We start from the raw sequence: 12,500 nt of genomic DNA on the forward strand, positions 1-12,500 counted from the left end.
GTATCAGTATCAGCTGTGTCTTTATCAGGGCTGTATCAGTATCAGCTGTGTCTTTATCAGGGCTGTATCAGTATCAGCTGTGTCTTTATCAGGGCTGTATCAGTATCAGCTGTGTCTTTATCAGGGCTGTATCAGTATCAGCTGTGTCTTTATCAGGGCTGTATCAGTATCAGCTGTGTCTTTATCAGGGCTGTATCAGTATCAGCTGTGTCTTTATCAGGGCTGTATCAATATCAGCTGTGTCTTTATCAGGGCTGTATCAGTATCAGCTGTATCAGGGCTGTATCAGCTGTGTCTTTATCAGGGCTGTATCAATATCAGCTGTGTCTTTATCAGGGCTGTATCAGTATCAGCTGTGTCTTTATCAGGGCTGTATCAATATCAGCTGTGTCTTTATCAGGGCTGTATCAGTATCAGCTGTGTCTTTATCAAAGCTGTATCAGTATCAGCTGTGTCTTTATCAGGGCTGTATCAGTATCAGCTGTGTCTTTATCAGGGCTGTATCAGTATCAGCTGTGTCTTTATCAGCCCTGGCTGTCTGCACTCTGGGGCTGTGCAATGTTCCTGCATGCTTCTCTGAGTGTGTTGTAGTTCAGTTTTCTGCACACATTAACCCCAGGGATCCGTGCACTGCCAGGTTGATTTAGAGAGATGAATGCACTGGCCAGCGTGATGGTCTGTAAAGCACTTTCACCGAGACGCCCCTGTACATTCGTTTCCAATTACAGGGCGCCGCGGGCCCAGCTCACACAGCTGCACTTATTTAAAACTGGACTTGTTCTGTTTTGGAAGTTTTGTTTTCATGAAATAAATAAAACCTGATATTCATGAAACTAGAATGATGTCACGCCACCGAGTCTTCAATCTTTCGGGCCGTAGCCCTCATACATATTGAAACAGAAGTACCAGTATTAACAGCTCACCTATTCAACTGAAGCTGCCTGCTTGTGACATCTAAGCATGCATTCAATAGTTCAATAAAAGCAGCTCCTTTACTGTAGACTCTAATAGAAGTCATTCACCAGAGAAACATCAACAAGGATTTCCTTTAGCCTCACACTGCAATTCACCGAAGGGAGGGGCCCGTAGGCTGGGCAAAACCTCAATTAAAGGCTTGGAGCAACCGTCAGAGGAGTCAGTTTATTTGAGACATCCTCCAGTATTGTGCTCTCTGATCCAGGACACATCGCTGGCAAGGAGAGTGAGAGGAGTCAGTTCATTTGAGACATCCTCCAGTATTGTGCTCTCTGATCCAGGACACATCGCTGGTGGGGAGAGTGAGAAAAGGTAAACAGAAGCACCCATTTGTTATCACTCTAAATACAAACCTTTGAGTGGAGAAAAAAGTGTTGGGGGAAATGAAAATGAAAATGGAAATGAAAATGAAAATGAAAATGGAAATGGAAATGGAAATGGAAATGAAAATGAAAATGAAAATGAAAATGGAAATGAAAATGAAAATGAAAATGAAAATGAAAATGAAAATGAAAATGAAAATGAAAATGGAAATGAAAATGAAAATGAAAATGGAAATGGAAATGAAAATGGAAATGGAAATGGAAATGAAAATGAAAATGAAAATGAAAATGAAAATGGAAATGAAAATGGAAATGGAAATGGAAATGAAAATGAAAATGGAAATGAAAATGAAAATGAAAATGAAAATGAAAATGAAAATGAAAATGAAAATGAAAATGGAAATGGAAATGGAAATGAAAATGAAAATGAAAATGGAAATGAAAATGGAAATGAAAATGAAAATGGAAATGAAAATGGAAATGAAAATGGAAATGGAAAATGAAAATGGAAATGGAAATGGAAATGAAAATGAAAATGAAAATGGAAATGAAAATGAAAATGGAAATGAAAATGAAAATGAAAATGGAAATGAAAATGGAAATGGAAATGGAAATGAAAATGAAAATGAAAATGAAAATGAAAATGAAAATGGAAATGGAAATGAAAATGAAAATGAAAATGAAAATGAAAATGGAAATGGAAATGGAAATGAAAATGAAAATGAAAATGGAAATGAAAATGGAAATGAAAATGGAAATGGAAATGAAAATGAAAAAGCAGCTGACCAGCGTAGTGCAGTACCTGGATCACAGAGGCAGGAGGCGCGCTGCCAGTCATCGCTGCAGTAGCTGTTCGAGGGGCAGGGGCTGGAATCACAGGGGTCACCCACACTGCACCCCGACTCCACCTTGAATGAACGTGTCGGCTTGGGCAGGGGCATCCCCACTGGAGTGTCTCCCAAACGCACCCCCTGAGGGAAGAAACAGAGTCGTTACACTGTGTGAACACACAGCACAGTTACACTGAACACAGAGCACAGTTACACTGTATGAACACACATCACAGTTACACTGAACACATAGCACAGTTACACTGAACACACAGCACAGTTACACTGTATGAACACACAGCACAGTTACACTGAACACACAGCACAGTTACACTGAACACACAGCACAGTTACACTGAACACACAGCACAGTTACACTGAACACACAGCACACTTACACTGTATGAACACACAGCACAGTTACAATGAACACACAGCACAGTTACACTGTATGAACACACAGCACAGTTACACTGAACACACAGCACAGTTACGCTGTATGAACACACAGCACAGTTACACTGTATGAACACACAGCACAGTTACACTGAACACACAGCACAGTTACACTGAACACACAGCACAGTTACACTGAACACACAGCACAGTTACACTGTATGAACACACAGCACAGTTACACTGTATGAACACACAGCACAGTTACACTGAACACACAGCACAGTTACACTGAACACACAGCACAGTTACACTGTATGAACACACAGCACAGTTACACTGAACACACAGCACAGTTACACTGAACACACAGCACAGTTACACTGTATGAACACACAGCACAGTTACACTGAACACACAGCACAGTTACACTGAACACACAGCACAGTTACACTGAACACACAGCACAGTTACACTGAACACACAGCACAGTTACACTGTATGAACACACAGCACAGTTACACTGTATGAACACACAGCACAGTTACACTGTATGAACACACAGCACAGTTACACTGAACACACAGCACAGTTACACTGAACACACAGCACAGTTACACTGAACACACAGCACAGTTACACTGTATGAACACACAGCACAGTTACACTGAACACACAGCACAGTTACACTGAATGAACACACAGCACAGTTACACTGTATGAACACACAGCACAGTTACACTGAACACACAGCACAGTTACACTGTATGAACACACAGCACAGTTACACTGAACACACAGCACAGTTACACTGTATGAACACACAGCACAGTTACACTGTATGAACACACAGCACAGTTACACTGAACACACAGCACAGTTACACTGTATGAACACACAGCACAGTTACACTGAACACACAGCACAGTTACACTGAACACACAGCACAGTTACACTGTATGAACACACAGCACAGTTACACTGAACACACAGCACAGTTACACTGAACACACAGCACAGTTACACTGTATGAACACACAGCACAGTTACACTGAACACACAGCACAGTTACACTGTATGAACACACAGCACAGTTACACTGAACACACAGCACAGTTACACTGTATGAACACACAGCACAGTTACACTGAACACACAGCACAGTTACACTGAACACACAGCACAGTTACACTGAACACACAGCACAGTTACACTGTGTGAACACACAGCACAGTTACACTGAACACACAGCACAGTTACACTGAACACACAGCACAGTTACACTGAACACACAGCACAGTTACACTGTATGAACACACAGCACAGTTACACTGAACACACAGCACAGTTACACTGTATGAACACACAGCACAGTTACACTGAACACACAGCACAGTTACACTGAACACACAGCACAGTTACACTGAACACACAGCACAGTTACACTGTATGAACACACAGCACAGTTACACTGAACACACAGCACAGTTACACTGAACACACAGCACAGTTACACTGAACACACAGCACAGTTACACTGTATGAACACACAGCACAGTTACACTGAACACACAGCACAGTTACACTGAACACACAGCACAGTTACACTGTATGAACACACAGCACAGTTACACTGAACACACAGCACAGTTACACTGAACACACAGCACAGTTACACTGTATGAACACACAGCACAGTTACACTGAACACACAGCACAGTTACACTGTGTGAACACACAGCACAGTTACACTGAACACACAGCACAGTTACACTGAACACACAGCACAGTTACACTGTATGAACACACAGCACAGTTACACTGAACACACAGCACAGTTACACTGTGTGAACACACAGCACAGTTACACTGAACACACAGCACAGTTACACTGAACACACAGCACAGTTACACTGAACACACAGCACAGTTACACTGAACACACAGCACAGTTACACTGTATGAACACACAGCACAGTTACACTGAACACACAGCACAGTTACACTGAACACACAGCACAGTTACACTGTATGAACACACAGCACAGTTACACTGAACACACAGCACAGTTACACTGTATGAACACACAGCACAGTTACACTGAACACACAGCACAGTTACACTGAACACACAGCACAGTTACACTGTATGAACACACAGCACAGTTACACTGAACACACAGCACAGTTACACTGTATGAACACACAGCACAGTTACACGGTTACACTGAACACACAGCACAGTTACACTGTATGAACACACAGCACAGTTACACTGAACACACAGCACAGTTACACTGTATGAACACACAGCACAGTTACACTGAACACACAGCACAGTTACACTGAACACACAGCACAGTTACACTGAACACACAGCACAGTTACACTGTGTGAACACACAGCACAGTTACACTGAACACACAGCACAGTTACACTGTATGAACACACAGCACAGTTACACTGTATGAACACACAGCACAGTTACACTGAACACACAGCACAGTTACACTGTATGAACACACAGCACAGTTACACTGAACACACAGCACAGTTACACTGAACACACATCACAGTGACACACACAGCACAGTTACACTGAACACACAGCACAGTTACACTGAACACACAGCACAGTTACACTGTATGAACACACAGCACAGTTACACTGTATGAACACACAGCACAGTTACACTGAACACACAGCACAGTTACACTGAACACACAGCACAGTTACACTGTATGAACACACAGCACAGTTACAATGAACACACAGCACAGTTACACTGAACACACAACACAGTTACACTGAACACACAGCACAGTTACACTGAACACACAGCACAGTTACACTGTATGAACACACAGCACAGTTACACTGAACACACATCACAGTTACACTGTGTGAACACACAGCACAGTTACACTGTATGAACACACAGCACAGTTACACTGTATGAACACACAGCACAGTTACACTGAACACACAGCACAGTTACACTGTGTGAACACACAGCACAGTTACACTGAACACACAGCACAGTTACACTGTGTGAACACACAGCACAGTTACACTGAACACACAGCACAGTTACACTGAACACACAGCACAGTTACACTGTGTGAACACACAGCACAGTTACACTGAACACACAGCACAGTTACACTGTGTGAACACACAGCACAGTTACACTGAACACACAGCACAGTGACACTGAACACACAGCACAGTTACACTGAACACACAGCACAGTTACACTGTGTGAACACACAGCACAGTTACACTGTATGAAAACACAGCACAGTTACACTGAACACACATCACAGTTACACTGTGTGAACACACAGCACAGTTACACTGTATGAAAACACAGCACAGTTACACTGAACACACATCACAGTTACACTGTGTGAACACACAGCACAGTTACACTGTATGAACACACAGCACAGTTACACTGAACACACAGCACAGTTACACTGTGTGAACACACAGCACAGTTACACTGAACACACAGCACAGTTACACTGTATGAACACACAGCACAGTTACACTGAACACACAGCACAGTTACACTGTATGAACACACAGCACAGTTACACTGAACACACAGCACAGTTACACTGTATAAACACACAGCACAGTTACACTGTATGAACACACAGCACAGTTACACTGAACACACAGCACAGTTACACTGAACACACAGCACAGTTACACTGTATGAACACACAGCACAGTTACACTGTATGAACACACAGCACAGTTACACTGTATGAACACACAGCACAGTTACACTGTATGAACACACAGCACAGTTACACTGAACACACAGCACAGTTACACTGTATGAACACACAGCACAGTTACACTGAACACACAGCACAGTTACACTGTGTGAACACACAGCACAGTTACACTGAACACACAGCACAGTTACACTGAACACACAGCACAGTTACACTGAACACACAGCACAGTTACACTGAACACACAGCACAGTTACACTGTATGAACACACAGCACAGTTACACTGTATGAACACACAGCACAGTTACACTGAACACACAGCACAGTTACACTGTATGAACACACAGCACAGTTACACTGTGTGAACACACAGCACAGTTACACTGAACACACAGCACAGTTACACTGAACACACAGCACAGTTACACTGTATGAACACACAGCACAGTTACACTGAACACACAGCACAGTTACACTGAACACACAGCACAGTTACACTGAACACACAGCACAGTTACACTGTATGAACACACAGCACAGTTACACTGAACACACAGCACAGTTACACTGAACACACAGCACAGTTACACTGTATGAACACACAGCACAGTTACACTGAACACACAGCACAGTTACACTGAACACACAGCACAGTTACACTGAACACACAGCACAGTTACACTGTATGAACACACAGCACAGTTACACTGAACACACAGCACAGTTACACTGAACACACAGCACAGTTACACTGTATGAACACACAGCACAGTTACACTGTATGAACACACAGCACAGTTACACTGTGTGAACACACAGCACAGTTACACTGAACACACAGCACAGTTACACTGAACACACAGCACAGTTACACTGTATGAACACACAGCACAGTTACACTGAACACACAGCACAGTTACACTGAACACACAGCACAGTTACACTGTATGAACACACAGCACAGTTACACTGTATGAACACACAGCACAGTTACACTGAACACACAGCACAGTTACACTGTATGAACACACAGCACAGTTACACTGTATGAACACACAGCACAGTTACACTGTATGAACACACAGCACAGTTACACTGAACACACAGCACAGTTACACTGAACACACAGCACAGTTACACTGAACACACAGCACAGTTACACTGTATGAACACACAGCACAGTTACACTGAACACACAGCACAGTTACACTGTATGAACACACAGCACAGTTACACTGTGTGAACACACAGCACAGTTACACTGAACACACAGCACAGTTACACTGAACACACAGCACAGTTACACTGTGTGAACACACAGCACAGTTACACTGAACACACAGCACAGTTACACTGAACACACAGCACAGTTACACTGAACACACAGCACAGTTACACTGAACACACAGCACAGTGACACTGAACACACAGCACAGTTACACTGTGTGAACAAACAGCACAGTTACACTGAACACACAGCACAGTAACACTGTCTGAACACACAGCACAGTTACACTGTATGAACACACAGCACAGTTACACTGAACACACAGCACAGTTACACTGTGTGAACACACAGCACAGTTACACTGAACACACAGCACAGTTACACTGTGTGAACACACAGCACAGTTACACTGAACACACAGCACAGTTACACTGAACACACAGCACAGTTACACTGTGTGAACACACAGCACAGTTACACTGAACACACAGCACAGTTACACTGAACACACAGCACAGTTACACTGTATGAACACACAGCACAGTTACACTGTATGAACACACAGCACAGTTACACTGAACACACAGCACAGTTACACTGTATGAACACACAGCACAGTTAGACTGTCTGAACACACAGCACAGTTACACTGAACACACATCACAGTTACACTGTGTGAACACACAGCACAGTTACACTGAACACACAGCACAGTTACACTGTGTGAACACACAGCACAGTTACACTGTATGCACACACAGTGAATGAGTTCCTCGATACAGGCTGGTTCATGCCAGGTAGTGTTTGTGTTCAGGTGTGCTCACCTGTATGCACCCCCGCACTCCGCTCTGCACCTCCCCTGTCCCCAGGACTCCGCCCACATGTAGGTGCTTCACCTTGAGACCATGGAGATCATTACCCAAAATCACCGTGCTCTGTGGAGAGAGAGAGGAGAGGAGAGGAGAGGAGAGGAGAGGAGAGGAGAGGAGAGGAGAGGAGAGAGGACACAACTTCACACAGCCACACAGTTTCAAACACACAACATCACACAGCCACACACACACAGCCACACAACCTCACATAGACACGCACAGCATCACAGCCTCACACACAGCCTCACACAGGCACACACACAGTCTAACGCAGATACACAGCATCACAGCCTCACACAGGCACACACACAGTCTCACACAGACACACAGCCTCACAGTCACACACAGACACACACAGCCTCACACAGCCTCACACAGACACACAGCCTCACACAGACACACACACAGTCTCTCAGTCTCACACAGCCTCACACAGACACACACACACTCACACACACACACACACACAGCCTCACACAGACACACAAAGACACACAGCCTCACACAGACACACACACACAGCCTCACACAGCCTCACACAGCCTCACACAGACACACACACACACACACACAGTCTCACACACAGTCGACAGTCACAGTAGCCTCACGGTGTGTGCCTGCACACACCACACACAGTCCTCACACAGTGTGTCTCACACACACACACACACACACACACACACACACAGCCACACACCGCCTCACACACACACACAGCCTCACACACACACACACACACACACACATCGCGATGTGTGACACACAGACACAGGGTCGGTGTGTCTCCACAGCCGGTCAGGGTGACACACATCCTCACACAGACACGAGTGTGTTTGTCACACAGTGACAACACACACAGCCTCTCAGTCACAGCCTCACACACACACACACACACACACACACACAGCCTCACACAGACACACAGCCTCACACAGACACACACACACTCACGGTGTGTACAGACACGGAGTCCTGACACACACACACACACACACAGCCTCACACACACACACACACACACACACACACACACACACACACACACACACACACACCCACACAGACACACACCTCACACACACACACAACACAGCGTGTCTGAGTGTCACACTGTGTGGGCGGAGTGTGTCTGTGTGTAGTCAGAGAGTCAGAGTGTCGGAGTGTCGAGTGTGTCAACGACACACACAGTTGTGTGTTTGGGGCGTCTCAGTGTGTCCTGGTGTGACGTGACACAGTGTGTGGTGTCCACAGCCTCAGCACAACATTTTGTCGTGTGTCAGACACACAGCCTGATCTGTGTGGACAGACCCCAGTGGTGTGTCAGTCTCATGACACACTCACACAGCCTCACACAGACTCACACAGACACACACACACACACACAGACTCACACAGACACACACACACACACACACAGCCTCACACAGCCTCACACAGACACACAGCCTCACACAGACACACACACAGTCTCTCAGACACACTGTGTGGTGTGTCTTTGGTGTCAGTGTGTCAGGAGTGTGTCGGAGTGTTCCGTGTGTGAGGAGGTGTCTGTGTGTGTGTCAGTCAGAATCCTTTCTGAGTGTGTCACACAGTCTCACAGTGTTCACAGGGGTGTGTCTGTGTGTTCACAGTGTGTCTTGGTTTGTGTGTCAGACAGTCCACCACCTCACAGCCTCACACGCACAGCCTCACACAGACACACACTCACACAGACACACACACAGCCTCACAGCCCCACGCGATGCCACACACTCTTACCTGGAACCGGCCGAAGTCTAGCTGCACGGTTGCCACGTAGCGCGTGTCCCGGCCGCTGCGCACATCTGTCAGCTCCAGCTGCAGGTCGTGCCACTTCCCATCATCCACCTGCACCTGGTCAAGCAGCAGCCGAACCATGCGGCTCGAGCCTCTGCTGATCAGGAACGAGAGCTGACCACCATCCAGCTGGAGAGAGGGGGGCAGGGGGGAAAGACAGGGGCGTTATCCACTCGCACGCTCCACAACATCCCTCCCTCCTTACCTAACAGATCCACTGTCTCACTGAATCTACTGTACACAGGGGCACTGAGGAATCAGTGTCACATCACTGCTGTCATATTGCAGCTTGGTGTTTGAGATGAGTCCCTATAGTGTCTATATTGCAGCATGGTGTTTGAGATGAGTTGCTATAGTGTCTATATTGCAGCGTGGTGTTTGAGATGAGTCGCTATAGTGTCTATATTGCAGCACGGTGTTTGGGATGAGTCGCTATAGTGTCTATATTGCAGCGTGGTGTTTGAGATGAGTCGCTATAGTGTCTATATTGCAGCACGGTGTTTGAGATGAGTCGCTATAGTGTCTATATTGCAGCGTGGTGTTTGGGATGAGTCGCTATAGTGTCTATATTGCAGCATGGTGTTTGAGATGAGTCGCTATAGTGTCTATATTGCAGCGTGGTGTTTGAGATGAGTCGCTATAGTGTCTATATTGCAGCACGGTGTTTGAGATGAGTCGCTATAGTGTCTATATTGCAGCGTGGTGTTTGAGATGAGTCGCTATAGTGTCTATATTGCAGCGTGGTGTTTGAGATGAGTCGCTATAGTGTCTATATTGCAGCGTGGTGTTTGGGATGAGTCGCTATAGTGTCTATATTGCAGCGTGGTGTTTGGGATGAGTCGCTATAGTGTCTATATTGCAGCACGGTGTTTGAGATGAGTCGCTATAGTGTCTATATTGCAGCGTGGTGTTTGAGATGAGTCGCTATAGTGTCTATATTGCAGCACGGTGTTTGAGATGAGTCGCTATAGTGTCTATATTGCAGCGTGGTGTTTGGGATGAGTCGCTATAGTGTCTATATTGCAGCACGGTGTTTGGGATGAGTCGCTATAGTGTCTATATTGCAGCACGGTGTTTGAGATGAGTCGCTATAGTGTCTATATTGCAGCACGGTGTTTGAGATGAGTCGCTATAGTGTCTATATTGCAGCACGGTGTTTGGGATGAGTCGCTATAGTGTCTATATTGCAGCACGGTGTTTGGGATGAGTCGCTATAGTGTCTATATTGCAGCGTGGTGTTTGAGATGAGTCGCTATAGTGTCTATATTGCAGCGTGGTGTTTGGGATGAGTCGCTATAGTGTCTATATTGCAGCGTGGTGTTTGGGATGAGTCGCTATGGTGTCTATATTGCAGCGTGGTGTTTGAGATGAGTCGCTATAGTGTCTATATTGCAGCGTGGTGTTTGAGATGAGTCGCTATGGTGTCTATATTGCAGCGTGGTGTTTGAGATGAGTCGCTATAGTGTCTATATTGCAGCACGGTGTTTGAGATGAGTCGCTATAGTGTCTATATTGCAGCACGGTGTTTGAGATGAGTCGCTATAGTGTCTATATTGCAGCACGGTGTTTGGGATGAGTCGCTATAGTGTCTATATTGCAGCACGGTGTTTGGGATGAGTCGCTATAGTGTCTATATTGCAGCACGGTGTTTGAGATGAGTCGCTATAGTGTCTATATTGCAGCACGGTGTTTGAGATGAGTCGCTATAGTGTCTATATTGCAGCACGGTGTTTGAGATGAGTCGCTATAGTGTCTATATTGCAGCACGGTGTTTGAGATGAGTCGCTATAGTGTCTATATTGCAGCGTGGTGTTTGAGATGAGTCGCTATAGTGTCTATATTGCAGCACGGTGTTTGAGATGAGTCGCTATAGTGTCTATATTGCAGCACGGTGTTTGAGATGAGTCGCTATAGTGTCTATATTGCAGCGTGGTGTTTGAGATGAGTCGCTATAGTGTCTATATTGCAGCGTGGTGTTTGAGATGAGTCGCTATAGTGTCTATATTGCAGCACGGTGTTTGAGATGAGTCGCTATAGTGTCTATATTGCAGCACGGTGTTTGAGATGAGTCGCTATAGTGTCTATATTGCAGCACGGTGTTTGAGATGAGTCGCTATAGTGTCTATATTGCAGCGTGGTGTTTGAGATGAGTCGCTATAGTGTCTATATTGCAGCACGGTGTTTGGTCAGCTTCAGCTTCTCTAACAGTAGCTGGTACTGCTGCACTGCTACAGTAAGAGTATCTCACTCACATGGCTATATTCATTATCCCATCAGTGAAGCAGCTCAGGCTTCAGGCTTGTATATTAT

The 12,500-nt window shown here is 45.3% G+C and overlaps 1 protein-coding gene across 1 annotated transcript in view; it reads right to left on the minus strand.

The window, feature by feature from the left end:
• Positions 1-2,100: 2,100 nt before the first annotated feature.
• LOC121298341 (cadherin EGF LAG seven-pass G-type receptor 3-like) overlaps positions 2,101-12,500 on the minus strand; it is a gene marked incomplete at its 3' end in the record, with an annotated part of 35,762 nt that continues 25,362 nt past the window's right edge. Inside the window, exons 10-12 of the mRNA XM_041225435.1 lie at positions 10,134-10,319; positions 8,328-8,438; positions 2,101-2,269 (exon numbers count right to left, since the gene is read on the minus strand). Of these exons, the coding sequence (XP_041081369.1) occupies positions 2,101-2,269; positions 8,328-8,438; positions 10,134-10,319 (466 nt within the window). The remainder of the gene's footprint in view (positions 2,270-8,327; positions 8,439-10,133; positions 10,320-12,500) is intronic.

Source organism: Polyodon spathula, chromosome 23 (assembly GCF_017654505.1).
Source record: "Polyodon spathula isolate WHYD16114869_AA chromosome 23, ASM1765450v1, whole genome shotgun sequence".
Lineage (NCBI taxonomy): Eukaryota > Metazoa > Chordata > Actinopteri > Acipenseriformes > Polyodontidae > Polyodon > Polyodon spathula.